Below are 15,184 nucleotides of genomic sequence, written 5' to 3' on the forward strand. Positions count from 1 at the left end.
TATCACATGTTTCACCTAAGCAAAATGTTACAAAACGGTTTCCACCTACAAATTCGTCATTGAACAGGACTTCAGTGCCGTCATTATAATGTGAGTAATGTCTTTGCACCTGGTTTATGCAACTAATAACAGGGGTTGTCTGTACATGTTGTCTGTTTTGTGACGCAATTGGTTGTTTTACTTTTAATGAAGACACAAAGACCCCTGGCCCCATTTTCTTTGCAATTCACAGTTCAAAACCTGTCAAACCTGAAGGAAGTTCACACACAACCACAGAGTATCTGGCTCTGCTTGTCACAACCTGGCTGGTTAGATAAGGAAGATAAGCATCTCCATTACTGCTAACATATCATTATCTACACTGTGAAAAGAAAAATCATTTACTACAAATCAGTGAAAGACAAAGAGGGTTGAAGACCCCTGTGTTTGTTCAGAGTAACCTTTAGGACCCACATGTAAAAGACTTCTACACAAGTTACAATACATTAAGCTTTGGTTACAGAAGATGTCAGTTTAATAAATCTGCTCACCTATAGAATGTTTAGAAAGGCTCAATTTGCTTGCAGTTATTGTTTAAGCACACAATGGTCCACGCTCAGAGGAAGTCCACAGGAATTCCTGGCATCCTGAGCTTTAGTGCAAAGAGATCTCGGGCTGTTACTCCCTCCCTCTCAGTCTGAGGAGAGGAGGCTGTTCCTCAGGAGGGGAGGGACTAAACAGCTAGACATGCTGTATATCTGGTCAGTGAGCACTGAGGACTTCCTCTGAGATGTTGGGAGCACCTCAAACTCACAATGTCTTTCATACCAGCTGAGATCCACTGCTAACTAGCGCTACCCACAGTCTGACTGCTTTCCAGAAACGTCAGGTAAGAGCAGATTTTGAAGAAGATTTTAGATTTAAAATCAAATTATTTGTTTCTAAAGTTCTAAAAGAAAAGGATCAGTCTTGTAATTAAGAGCTCATTATTTCAGTGAAAGTGTTCTATAATCCAAAGTAAAATCATATTCAAACTGTATCTTATTTTTTTCCTTTTGAGAGGGACAAGTTGGACAGAGACAGTGTAAACCAAATGTGAAGAAATAACTTTCCTAACAGTCTCTTGTAGCCAACACCCTTCTGATAAAAAGGGAAAGTAAACATTCCTCACTGATTACCTTTGACCACACTTGTTAATACAAAGTGTTACACAAAGAAGGCCCGTTTGTCACCGTTAAGGATTTTGACAAGTCTGAACACTGCATCTACATCACCCTCGAAGCTATTGACACGTGTGATGACAATCCTATATTTTCCGCAGCTACAGAAAATGTTATGTAACTCCACACGATACTCCACTGCCTCCCTGTTTTCTTTATTGATGGGATGGTGTCAAGAATGCACTGCAATGATAATGATTAGTGTCAAAGATATGATGTGATGGGCCTTGCATAATGTATTTAACCCAAAGGTGAGAGCAGACAGGTAATTAGCAGTATGCTGTCAATCTCAAGATTTCCCAACTTATTTTTCTTCGAGGCACAAAGGTTGCATGTCTTCTATAAATTCTTCTCACCACTCACAGACAGATTCTTGGATCATTTCAAGCTAAAGTTCAGACAAGTAGGCGTAACTTCAATTTGCATATAGCACATGCCAATCATTATGCATTCCTTGAGAAAACTTTTTTCAGTAATTCAATGTCAGTGAAGACAAACTACAAGGATTTGTCCATATTGAACTAGAGGTACAAAATGATTTTTTATTTTTTTTAAGTTATCAGTAATCTATCAATATCTGAAAATAATGAAAGGCCAAGTCACCTGAATTTGCAGTGTAGGCTGAACAAATGTTAAAGTAACTGTATTAATGTCTTAGTTGATTGATTGGCTAGTTGATCAACAAGAAACTAACTGATGCCAAACATTACCTAGCTCCAGCTTCTTAAATGGTTTTCTTTGTTTAACTTTAAACTAAATTCAATATATTTGGCTTTTGGACCGTTGGACTGCCAAAAAAGATATCTGAAGATGTCACTTTGGGCTGTAAGGAATTTCGTTTTCATGATGTTTTATTTAAAAAACAATTAATCAAGAGCATAACAGGCTAATTAATCCATCAACTGCAGCCCTAATTACAACAGATTCCAAACGGCTGAGGAGGTGTAACAACACTCACTACTATAGATACACCTGTGCAACCTAATTCAATCCAAATACATCTGTTCTGTTTTAATGATTCTTATAATGTTCAGGTTGATACTGTCATTGAGGTGTTAATTAAATTATATGTTTTAGCATTGAGGTTATAGTTAGTGGTCAGTGCTTCTAATATTCTGCACCTCCACGTATGTAAATGGGAGAACATCAACAATAAAAACCTCTCTATATAATCTCCTTGATACAAGAAGAAGTTTAACAACTGAAAATAAAGCCTCCTTTTATTCAAAGTGTTTATGAATGGGTACTTTTGGACTTCAGGGCAGGAAAGCAAACTTGACTAAAAGTCGACTGAACAGTAAACAGTGAAGTTACTGTATGTTAACACTGTGATAACTCTTTAGCTTTGTGCAGGTAATGGATTTCCCTTTTTACGATATGATAAGCAAACTCAGATGGTGTAATAAATGTAAAGTGAATGTTAGGCATCTTTAAAAACATTCAAACATTTACAGAGTGGGTGAAGTCTCAAACAGGCAGAGACACTGCAGTGCCTGCAGGCTGTTGTACAACTTTATATGAGCAGGTGTTTGTGTTTCTTGGCTTGTAGGGCTTGCGGGTGTTGCATTGCATGTAGTAAAACACCTTTAGTCCACTGAGATTATAAATGACCGTATAGCACTATTTTTAACTACATGTAGTTATCACAGGCTATTGTTGAAAAAATGCTTGACTGACAGCTTTTAATTTCCACCTCATGCAGTGAAGCTAATTATGGTGGGGGGGTTTTCTGGTTGTTTTTTTTTGTTTTTTTTTACAAAATTCCCACTGTAAGTAACATATGGAAATAATAATGTACAGAACAGAGCCTTGTTCATGATCCTGATTTACCTTATAATTTTAGCATGAAATAATGAGTAGGTTTGTGAACTGGCTTGGTTTCCCTCCACACCCTTTTTTTTTGGACATTTCAGTCACTCCCACTCCCGTGGGTGGCGATGACATCATATTTCACAGAAAGGGTGGAAAAATCCAGTGGTTTCGAAGTATGAGCTCATTTAATAGTACTGGAGGTGTTCAAACTTGAATGTTATGGAGGGTTTTGTAAGCATTTTTCATTACTGTAGCTTCTTATTTACTTTTGGATCCAAAATGGAAAATAAACAGAAAATAAAAGATATACAAAAATACAAGAAGTTATGCCACAATTAATTTCTTTTAGTATTCTAGAGTTAGATTTCAGCAAAATTAAAACTCTAATAAATCCTTTGTACCCTACTTGCTCAGCACCAAACAGCAGACAGACAAAATGAGCGACTAGCTGGTGAACACAGTCGTAGCATTTAGCAGTGAAAGAGATTTTCTGGGCAGAGACCAAAAACTAGAGGGGGAGAATCATGAGACTTGTAAAAATGACATTTAAATGGTAAAGAATTGCATAGTGTTTGTGTCTGAAAAACTTCCATGCCAGTTGTTAAAACACTGCAACTTGCTGTTCCTGTTTTGAAGCATTATGTCATGTCATGCCAAAGCAAACACATGATGTGAAACATGTCCATGAACTGGCAGAGAGTTCATTTCTATCTGTGCAGTGACAGAATATGTATGAAGAAAGACTATTGTCACTATTGTCCTACGCGTTCAAAAAAAGTTTGCACTAAGGTGCATAAATTCTGTAAGGTATGTACAGTTATTAGGAGGTGCTCGCAAGGTATTTGTCATTGTAGTAGTAGTTATTGAATTACAAATATATCAAATTGTTATCTCTGCCAGGAGTAGGCATGAAGGGGATCTTATCCTATGCAGCTGTGCCGTTTTTCTGCATGAGACACCTGTAGTTAACAGCAGATGCCTTTTAATGGACGTACCACAGGGCACAGACACAGCTAAACAAACTATTGTCGGGCAGTTATTGGTATTTTCCATAATTATGTGGGCAGTCATGATCTGACTTTATACTGCACACAACATGAGTCTGCGAACAGCAAAAGTGAAGGAGTTGGTTCCCTGGCAGAGAAGGTGAAGGTGTGCAGCCTGTCGCCTGCAGCTTTTTATCTAACAGTTCACTGTGTCTGCTCCTGACTGTTGCATTACTCACTGCAATATTTCAAACTGGTCCGCTGTCAGTAAAGTGTTGAAAATGACGGTTGTCTTGTGTAGACGCATTGTAGTGTTCTGCACGACAGCGGTCAGCGCTGACCTCTCTTACAAACAGATTTCCTGTGACTACTTCAAAATAACTTCAAGTCAATTTGTGTTTCGACAGTTAAACGTTTGCAATGTGAAGCAGCAGCAGCGGGAAATGTCTATGAAGATTCTCAGTCATCCAGGTCATAGTTATCCAACGAAGGTTAAAATCAAGAGCAACTGGACTTGGTTGAAGATAGCGGGAAATGTTCAGTTTGCATTAACACTAATTTAATACAGCATTTTTTCACAGCTTACACTGCATCATAATACTGTTTTTCTCTTGGACTTGATGCCAAAGTGGTCGCTTTATAATAACAGATCCAATCAACTACTTAAATATATACTTACTTATACTTAAGTAAAAGTAAAATTACAGATTTAAAAAACTACTTTAAAAAGTACAAGTACACAAAAAACTACTCAATTACAGTAACGTGAGTAATTGTAATTCATTACTTTCAACCTCTGCCTCAGACACATCTGGCAGAGATTTGCTCTCTACTGAGTACAACAAAGGTTAAAGTCAAGGGCAACTGGACTTGGTTGAAGATACTGGAAGACATTTCGTCCCTCATCCAAGGGACTTATTCAGTTCAGAACTGAAGAAGTTCCTTGGATGAGGGATGACTAAGAATCTTCACAGACATCTCTACTGAGTGCACTCTTCTAGTATTAAACTGTTTTAGAATTACTGACTAATTAAACACTTTTATTCATGTTCGTCCATAAAATAACTTTTATTTCTACACAAAAGGAAGTCTGTACTGTCGAACCAGAAATACTGTTCATGTCAGAAAAAACTTTTACTTTCCTTTTGTTTTAAATGGGTAATTTACTTTTATGGCAAATATGTATTTGTATTGGATTGAGTGTACTGTACAACATCAGTACTGTATCAATATCACCCTCATCATAATCGTGCTCATTTTATCTTTGTTGATAACTAATCAGATGTCTGTGTGTAACAATTTTATTGTTTAGCTTTAAAACAAGTGAATACACTAAATATATACACATGTGCAATACTTGAAAAGAAGAAAGAAACATCATAAAACAATTTCAACATCAAATCATAAACACGCTTGTGAGGAAGAGATTTTATAACCAAAACATACTGCTTGCTTTATCTCTACAGGAAGACGTTTTCAAAGCTCCACGACTCTGACCATAGAAGTCAAGGTACCTGTGGGCTTCATCCAGGATTTTGGAAAGGTGAGGAGCATCTGAGGATCTGAGGCTGCTCACAGACTCATAAGGAAACTAAAAGGTTTGATATAAAGTTGAAGGACAGTCCATATATTGTAAAAGTTATCCACTAATTTGAAGAAATCAGATTAAAGGTGGAACGGATAAAATCATTTTTGCACAGGCTAGTGAGTAGAAGGCAGTTCATTATTCATTTTTTATACTAAAATACCTAATTCATTTATAGATTATACCTTCAGTGTTTTGCTGCAGCATATTACATTTTCCAAGGGCCATAGTGAACTTTAGAGTTGTAGTGTGTTGCTGCCTTACCTTCATTTAGGATTCATTTACAAGGTATTATAGGCAATTTAGGCATTTGCTTCACAGATTAAACATTTCATTAGTCTTGGCCAAAACTACATTTTGACTTTGGTTTCTTCTAAAAACTATAAGTGACAGTTCAAAATGCACATTAACCAGACAACACAAGCTTAGAATCAAGCAAGCTTTGCATATGAGGTTAATGTTTGCAGACATGGAGGGGATACTAATCACCACAGTAATGGGCTGGACAGCTCCATTTTAGGCCAACGGGGGTTTTTCAATTAGTCCAGAATTAAAAATACAAAATCAGCGTCAAACATGTAAAGTTAGCAGGAGAACACATTGTGAGGTAATGATCAGATATGCAGAACAAGTGGAAGAGAATACATAATGAACGATGTTCAACTGTGTGATCATTTTGGAGGCTGCAGTTAAAGTGTGTTTCATTATACAGGGAGATGTTTTTTTTATTTTTTAGCCTAGGCTACTCTTACTGATGCAGAAATGTTGAATTACACTTCATTCGCTTTTAGCTAGGTGTACCTAATAAATTGGTGATAACAAAGTGATTTTATGTATTTATGGATGGATATTATGGAGACAAAAAAAAACATACAACAACCTTGCAATCAGTGTTGGCCAAGTTACTCAGAAATTATAATACATTACTTATTACTCCTTGCTTATCACCCCTTAGGCCTATAACTTTCCAGTGTTTCCCACAGAATGACAGCGCGGGGGGGATTTTACAGCTTTGTGCAGCGGTTTTCACGAGAATGAGAGAAAGAGGGAGCGAGCGAGAGGAGGTGCTGCACGAATATGCTCCTCTCAACAGCTCCTCAATTAAATATGATTTTAAATACGCTTAGAAAAAAAATTTGAAAATCAATATGTGGTGGGCAGGATTGATAATTGCTTTCACTCCCACCCAGCACCACCCCCAAACAAAGCAGTCTCTCCCAACTTTTAAATTAATATCATATTCATAACAGCAGCAAGGAGTAGGCCTATGGTTTTTACAAAACATATAGGCTACCCATAGGCCTAACGTTTAACACCATCGGCTGAAATAAAAAAATAAAGCAAGTAAATCCCGACTTTTGAACAGCTGTTTTTCTGCACATGTAGTCTATTTATAGAGCAGTATTCAACGCTACGTTAACGCCACTCTCTCCCGACGAGGCCAAGCATCAGTGACAGTAGCGGCCGGAGTTTCTTTCTCTAAGTTCCACGTTGCTGTGCTACTTTAGCAGATGCTTCAATAAATCAGATGTAGAAATGTTCGCGGTTGAAAGCTTTTTGCTGGTCGCACAGAGTTTACAACAGACGACAATGTTCATTGCCTCTTAGACCTTGATACAATAATGACTGCAGCTGTAGAAAGAAGGCCTCTCACCTTCTCCGTTCTTCTTTTAGTTTTTGGCTGACATGAACAACGAAGTCCGGTGCCGCTAAGCCGCCACACGGTTCATGTCAAGGATGGTGAATGGTAAATGATGCTATGGAGCTGTTGAATTGTATTGTGTTATAAAGATATGCGTTTCCAAAATAGTCTACCCTCATGTGTAACACAGCCCAATTCAATAGCACCATAGACTGCAGCCTCCAAAATGGCATTGAATTTGGTCTTCATGACAGTGGGATTTATTGAAGGGTTGTTATATTAGACTACGTTAGTATTAGTAAGTGGTCCAGTATCTAATAAACTGGGAACTGACAGCATTTCTCAGAATCTTTACCACTTTGATATAGTACGTAGTAAGTGTATGTACAGTTGATGAAACGCATATAACTTCAACACTGAACACAGTGTCTTGATAAGAATCGCTGTATCTATAAAATGTTGTTGTAAACACAAATTATGTTTTAATGTTACTTACAGACAATGCCTGCAATATACAAACCAAGCAACTATTTCTGTGTTACACAGCTCTTTAGGCCAAGATGGACTCTCTCAGTCAAGACACTGAGATGAAGAAAAATGGCTACACAGAAGTCCACGGACCTGTGGCTGGCATATTTCTGGAAAAAACAAAGGAGAAGATAACCATATATCAAGCCATGAAGAAACGTCTGCTTAAGCCAGGAACAGCATTAGCCCTGCTTGAAGCACAAGCGGCCACAGTCGGCATTGTAGACCCGATAAACAATCGAAAACTTCCTGTTGCAGATGCTGTTAAAGAGGGTATAGTTGGACAGGAGATGAATGACAAACTCCTCACTGCAGAGAAAGCCATCTGTGGCTATGTAGATCCCTACACCAACCAAATGATATCTGTATTCCAAGCTATGCAAAAAGATTTAGTCCCAAGAGATTATGGATTGAGGCTGCTGGAAGCACAGATAGCCACACAAGGCCTGTTTGATCCTGTTGAGAAGACAAACATTTCAGTTGAATCAGCGATTCAAAAGGGCTACTATGAAAAAGGTATTCTCAATAACCAGATGTCAGAGCTCAAAGTGTTCTACAATCCAAGCTCACAAGAAAATCTCAACTACCAAAGTCTCTTAGAGAAGTGCACTGTGGAACCTGACACAGGCCTGGTGCTTCTTCCTGTTTGCATTACCTTCAAAGGTCTGCGAAGAGGTATTTCCTCTACTGCACTCCTTGAATCAAAGATCATCAATAAAGAAACATTTGATGACCTGCAGACGGGAAAGACCACAACACAGGATGTGATGCTGATGGAAACAGTGAAAGAATACCTGGAGGGCAAAGGCAGTATTGCAGGCATTGCTGTATTATCGTCAAATCAGAGAATTAGCATTTATCAAGCCATGAAGCAAGGCATACTGATGCCTGGAACAGCACTAGTGCTACTGGAGGCACAAGCTGCAACTGGATTCATGATTGATCCTGTAGGAAATAAAAAGCTCACTGTGGATGAGGCCATCAAAAACAAACTTGTTGGCCCAGAGTATCATGCAAAGCTGCGTGCTGCTGAGCGAGCAGTAACTGGATACAAAGACCCATACTCAGGTGAAACAATATCCCTGTTTCAAGCACTATCAAAAGAGCTCATAGTTAAGGAACATGGGATCCGCCTACTTGAGGCACAAATCGCTACAGGCGGAATAATAGATCCAATCAACAGTCACAGACTTCCCATAGAAGTGGCCTTAAAGAGAGGTTATTTTAATGAGGAAATTAACACCATACTAGAGGATTCAGGTGATGACACAAAAGGATTTTTTGACCCAAACACAGAAGAGAATCTAACTTATCTTAAGCTGATGGAAAGGTGCGTCATTGATCCCATCACTGGACTGTGCCTCCTCCCACTCCTTGATAAGTCAAAAAGGCACAATTTTAACTTTATTGACTACCAAACTAAAATGGCCTTCAAAGAGGAGAATGTGAAAGTGACATGTGGTAAGTACATGGGAATGACTGTATCTCTGTGGGAACTCCTGATGTCTGAGTACTTTGATGAACATCAGAAGACAGACATCATTCAAAAATACAAAGAAGGGAAGCTAAACATCAAGATGATAATCACAATGGTTCTGCAAGTCATAGAAACATTTGTGAAAACAACTCCAGTCATTTTTGAAGGCATCAGAGATACTGTCACAGCCAAACAGCTTGTGGAGGCAGATATTATTAGTAAGGAGGTCCTGGAGGATCTGGAAAAGGGAAAAAAGACAGCAAAGGATGTGATAAATGATGAAAATGTGAACATGTACCTACAGGGTAAAGACAGCATTGCAGGTATTCTGCTTCCTGATTCTCAAATCATGACCATCTACCAGGCCAAACAAAAAGGAAAGTTGATGCCAGGAACTGCTCTGATTCTACTGGAGGCACAGGCAGCAACTGGGTTTATTATTGACCCCATTGGAAACAGGAAGTTTTCTGTAGATGATGCTGTCAAAGCAAAGATTGTTGGCCCTGATGTCTGCCAAAAGCTGCGCTCAGCAGAGAAAGCTGTAACTGGGTACAAAGATCCATATGATGGCAAAAAAATCTCTTTATTCCAAGCCATGCAAAAAAATCTCATCGTAAAAGACCATGGAATTCGACTCCTGGAGGCGCAAATTGCCACTGGTGGGATCATTGACCCAGTCAACAGCCATCGCATTCCTGTCCATGTGGCCTATAAGAAGGGATACTTTAATGAGGAAATGAATCAGATCCTAAATGATCCAAGCGATGACACCAAAGGATTCTTTGACCCCAACAACCACGAGAACCTAACATACTTGCAGCTCATGGCCAGATGTGTCACAGATCCCGTTACAGGCCTGTGCCTCTTGCCACTCAAAAGCAAAAGTAACAAAGTTAACATAGATAACAATATTAGAGAAACGTTCAAATCAGCAACAGTTACTGTTAAGTATGGCAGGTTCAAGGGCAAGCACACAACACTGTGGGATCTTATAAATTCAGAGTATCTGTCTGAGGACAAAAGACAGGAGCTTTTCAAGCTATTCAAGTCAAGGAAAATCACAATTGAGCAACTCATTGTCACCATTACAGAGATCATTGAGAGTAAGGAGATAAAACAGCAAGCAGGGCTGAACTTTGAAGGTCTCAGAGGAAACATCTCTGTTGTGGATCTTTTGGAGCTTGAAATTGTGGATGAAAAAACATACAACAGTTTGATCGATGGAAACATGACGAGCACTGATGTGATGAAAATGGACAGTGTGAGAGCATACCTACAAGGGAAAAGTTGTGTGGCTGGGGTCATACTGCAACCCTCCAATCAGAAGCTAAGCATCAAAGAGGCACAGCACATTGGCATTCTCACACCTGGCACTGCCCTTTGCCTCCTTGAAGCACAAGCAGCCACTGGATTCATTGTTGATCCTGTGAAAAACAAAAAACTTACGGTGGAACAAGCTCTAAAAGAAAAAGTAATTGGTCCACAGATGTATGAAAAGCTTCTATCTGCAGAGAGGGCTGTTACTGGTTATACAGACCCATACAGCGGTCAAAAGATCTCACTGTTCCAAGCCTTGAGAAAAGATCTAATTGTCAAGCAGCATGGCATCCGTTTACTTGAGGCCCAGATTGCTACAGGTGGCATCATTGATCCCTTGAAGTGTCTTCACTTACCCCTTGAGGTTGCTTACAGGAAAGGATATTTTGATGCAGAACTTAATCAAATCCTATCAGACCCAACTGATGACACAAAGGGCTTTTTTGACCCCAATACACAAGAAAATCTGACGTACATGGACATGTTGGGTAGATGTGTAAAAGATAAGGAAACAGGACTGTTTCTCCTGCCACTGAACGACACAGCCAAAGCTATGGGAACAAAGGTAAAAATATATACTGACACACAAATAAAGCAAGAGTTTGAAAAGACAGCTGTGAGCACATCAGTAGGACGCTACTCAGGAAAATCTGTTTCTCTGTGGGACTTGATTCACTCTGGGTACTTCACTGAAGATCAGCGTCTTGAATTAATTGAAAAATACAGAGCAAGGAAGATTAGCACAGAAACCATAATCACAATAGTGATTACCACCATTGAAAAACTGGAGAAGATTGAAACTCCCAAAATGATAATGGGCCTGCGAAAACCTGTCTCGGCACAGCAACTACTGGATTCTAATATCATTGATGCAAACATTTTCAAACAAGTGAAAGAAGGAAAACTCTCTTTTGAAGCAGTAACCCAACATGAACCTGTGAGTGGATACCTAAAGGGAACAGGAAGCATTGCTGGAATTAAAATTCATCCATCCCAGAAAGTAATGAGCATATATGAAGCAAAAAAAGAAGATCTGTTGACACCTGGGATTGCACTTGTACTGCTTGAAGCGCAGGCTGCAACAGGATGGGTCATTGATCCTCTAAAAAACAAGTTCTATGCCGTTGATGAAGCAGCTCGAGAGAAAGTAATTGGACCAGATGTACTTGAGCAACTTCTCTCAGCTGAACGAGCTGTCATCGGCTATAAAGATCCATACACAGATGCAACAATATCACTGTTTGAAGCCATGAATAAACAGCTGGTTCAAAGAAGTGACGGCATTCGTCTTCTTGAGGCACAGATAGCCACTGGAGGAATAATTGACCCAAATCAAAGTCACAGGTTACCAGTTGATGGTGCTATTAAAAAGGGGTGTCTGGATGGAGAAATGCGCAAAATTCTGTTGAACCCCACTGACGATGCAAAGGGATTCTTTGACCCAAACACCAAAGAAAACCTCTCTTACCTTCAGCTCATAAAGCGATGTGAAAAAGATCCTAAAACTGGGCTACTTCTTCTACCCTTGTATGAAAAGGACTCCCATGTATTTCACACAGATGAGAAAATAGAGCTTGCATTCAAAAACAAAACTATTGCCATGAATGCAGGAAAATTTAAAAACAAACAGGTGACACTGTGGGAAGTGTTGCTCTCTGAATACATATCAGAACAAAAAAGGCAGCAGCTCATACAACAATACAAGACAGGAGCCATAAAAATAGAGGAGATCATTGAAATACTCACCAGTATCATTACAGAGGTATCATCCAAAGAAAGAAAGTTCAAAGGACTAAGAAAGCAGGTCTCAGCCAGTGAGTTGTATGAGTCAAAGATCATCTCAAAGGAGCTTTTCACACAGATTATACAAGGAGATGTAACCGAAGAGAATGTCAACACAATGGAATCGATTCAAAAGTACCTTGGAGCTACAAACTGTATAGCAGGTGTCAGAGTTGAATCTACAAAGAAAGTTATGAGCATCTATGAAGCCAAAAGCAAGGGCCTGCTGACTCCTGGTACTTCTCTGGTTCTGCTGGAGGCCCAAGCTGCCACTGGCTTTGTCATTGACCCGGTGAACAACAAGAAACTTTCTGTCGAGGAAGCTGTAGCTCAAAGAGTGGTTGGCAGTGAATGGAAAAATAAACTGCTTTCAGCAGAAAGAGCAGTGACTGGATACAAAGATCCCTACACTGGAAACACAATTTCTTTGTTCCAGGCCTTGAAAAAAGATCTCATTGTGAAAGATCATGGAATTCGTCTCCTTGAAGCACAAATTGCCACAGGAGGCATAATTGACCCTGTTCACAGTCACAGAGTACCTGTACAGGTGGCATACCAAAGAGGTTATTTTGATGAGGAAATGAATCAGATTCTGTCTGACCCTGATGATGACACCAAAGGCTTCTTTGATCCCAACACTCAAGAGAACCTCACCTATCTCCAGCTGGTTGAGAGGTGTGTCACAGATCCCATCACGGGCCTGAGTTTGCTGGTCATTGTGAAGAAAGGCGAGTTTTATTTCTTTGTTGATGAGGCCACAAAACGCATTCTGAAATCCAAAACAACAACCAAAGCAGGAGGGAAGTACCAAGGAACAACAGTGTCTCTGTGGGATCTGCTTTACTCCAAATACATCACTGAGGAGAAGAGGAGAGAGCTTGTGCAACAGTACAAGTCTGGATCAATCACAATCGAACGCTTTTTGGAGATCATCCTAACAATCATTCAGCAGCAGACCACAACAACATCATCATCATCATCGTCGTCAACCACCAAAAGCCAAATACCAGAAACAAAAGTGGACAGTAGCACAACAAAAACTACTGTGACCACTACAATCACAGAGACAAGTCAAGTTCAAAACTTCCATGGAATCAGAAAGGATGTTACTGCTACTGAGTTGCTGGAATCAAAAATCATTGATGAGGACCTCTACAAAGATCTTAGAGCTGGAAAAGTCACAGTGACAGAAGTAAGTAAAATGAACTCAGTACGTAAGTACTTAGAGGGAACTAACAGCATTGCAGGGGTTTACCTTCAGTCCACAAAAGAAACCCTAACCATCTATGAAGCCAAAAGCAAAGGCCTGCTGACTCCTGGTACTTCTCTGGTTCTGCTGGAGGCCCAAGCTGCCACTGGCTTTGTCATTGACCCGGTGAACAACAAGAAACTTTCTGTCGAGGAAGCTGTAGCTCAAAGAGTGGTTGGCAGTGAATGGAAAAATAAACTGCTTTCAGCAGAAAGAGCAGTGACTGGATACAAAGATCCCTACACTGGAAACACAATTTCTTTGTTCCAGGCCTTGAAAAAAGATCTCATTGTGAAAGATCATGGAATTCGTCTCCTTGAAGCACAAATTGCCACAGGAGGCATAATTGACCCTGTTCACAGTCACAGAGTACCTGTACAGGTGGCATACCAAAGAGGTTATTTTGATGAGGAAATGAATCAGATTCTGTCTGACCCTGATGATGACACCAAAGGATTCTTTGATCCCAACACTCAAGAGAACCTCACCTATCTCCAGCTGGTTGAGAGGTGTGTCACAGATCCCATCACAGGCCTGAGTTTACTGCCTTTGCACAGGTGAAGGAAAGAAACCATTTCTACAAGCATTTACTTTTATGTCTTGCTTTCATTATTAGTTTTATTTTCTCTCTTAGTTACAAAATATTTTACATCTCTTTTTAAATGCATTTTCGGTCGTCTTTAAAAACCTGGAGAGAAAGGCCTGTATACTGTATTGTGTTGAATAATGTCAGTTATTTGTGGTTGAAAAAGAGAACAAGGAATGGATTACAGAAAATGTTCTATGCTATAAATGAAGAGGTGTTTTGATTAGTTTTTTTGTTACAAAACAAGGGCTGTGGCACTGATACACCAAATTAGAATTCAGCCTTTATTTAAACCCTTAAATGAACCCAACCTTGTGAAATTAAGAATCAGGGAACCTCATAGATCGCATTGGCTGTCTAATTTTGAAGAAGATAACCAGAGAACATTTATACACAGGGAGTGTAATTATTGGTTTGACCTTTTTTGATATGTCAAAAATATGCTGTGAAAGAGGCCTACTGGTCTTATAAGACTTAACATTGAAAAGTAAAACATATGTGTCTTAGGACTCATTCATGTGCATTTTGTATTTGTATTAAGGCAATAATTGATTCTTGAATACATAAATGGCTGTAAATACTGTTTCAGTTTGCATTTATGATACTTCTTCTCACCGTTTTAACACCATTTGTGGGATCTATGAATTTGATTGTTTTTTCACTATTGTAACTATGTGGGATTCAGCTGCGCCTATTATTACCTTGCCTTTAGAAGCTGGACGTATATCATGTAAGACATAACATTTGGGCAAAATGTTGAAATGTATGAATTGTGCTTTTTATGTTAAATCAAATGTGAGTCTAGTGGATCTAGTTTTGTTGTGCCTGCTTTGACCTCACACGCAAGCCTGACATGCACTAATTGGTCTGTTTTACTGTAAATTCTTTCTTGCTCAAACTGCTTCACTGTGTGGCCGAATAAATAAGTGAGATATGAATACTATATCTTGGCCTGTTTTGTTTTTTCAACAACTCTGCTAGAACTTGTTGGAATTTCTGGAATTATACTTACTTAACATGT

The 15,184-nt window shown here is 39.2% G+C and overlaps 1 protein-coding gene across 3 annotated transcripts; it reads left to right on the forward strand.

Moving 5' to 3' along the window:
• The first annotated feature begins 758 nt into the window (after positions 1 to 758).
• On the forward strand, positions 759 to 15,106 carry eppk1 (epiplakin 1). Of its 3 annotated transcripts, XM_046058019.1 has the most exons (4): positions 759 to 868; positions 5,464 to 5,595; positions 7,771 to 13,026; positions 14,110 to 15,106. In XM_046058019.1, exons 3-4 carry the CDS (start codon positions 7,785 to 7,787, stop codon positions 14,136 to 14,138), a joined length of 5,271 nt encoding a protein of 1,756 aa, XP_045913975.1. In that variant the 5' UTR covers positions 759 to 868; positions 5,464 to 5,595; positions 7,771 to 7,784; the 3' UTR covers positions 14,139 to 15,106. The 3 variants fall into 3 exon arrangements, with proteins under 3 accessions (XP_045913975.1, XP_045913973.1, XP_045913974.1); XM_046058017.1 differs by having other exon boundaries at positions 7,771 to 15,106; XM_046058018.1 differs by having other exon boundaries at positions 5,464 to 5,540; positions 7,771 to 15,106.
• Positions 15,107 to 15,184: the final 78 nt, after the last annotated feature.

The sequence above is a fragment of the Micropterus dolomieu genome, linkage group LG09 (assembly GCF_021292245.1).
Source record: "Micropterus dolomieu isolate WLL.071019.BEF.003 ecotype Adirondacks linkage group LG09, ASM2129224v1, whole genome shotgun sequence".
In the NCBI taxonomy this organism is placed as follows: domain Eukaryota; kingdom Metazoa; phylum Chordata; class Actinopteri; order Centrarchiformes; family Centrarchidae; genus Micropterus; species Micropterus dolomieu.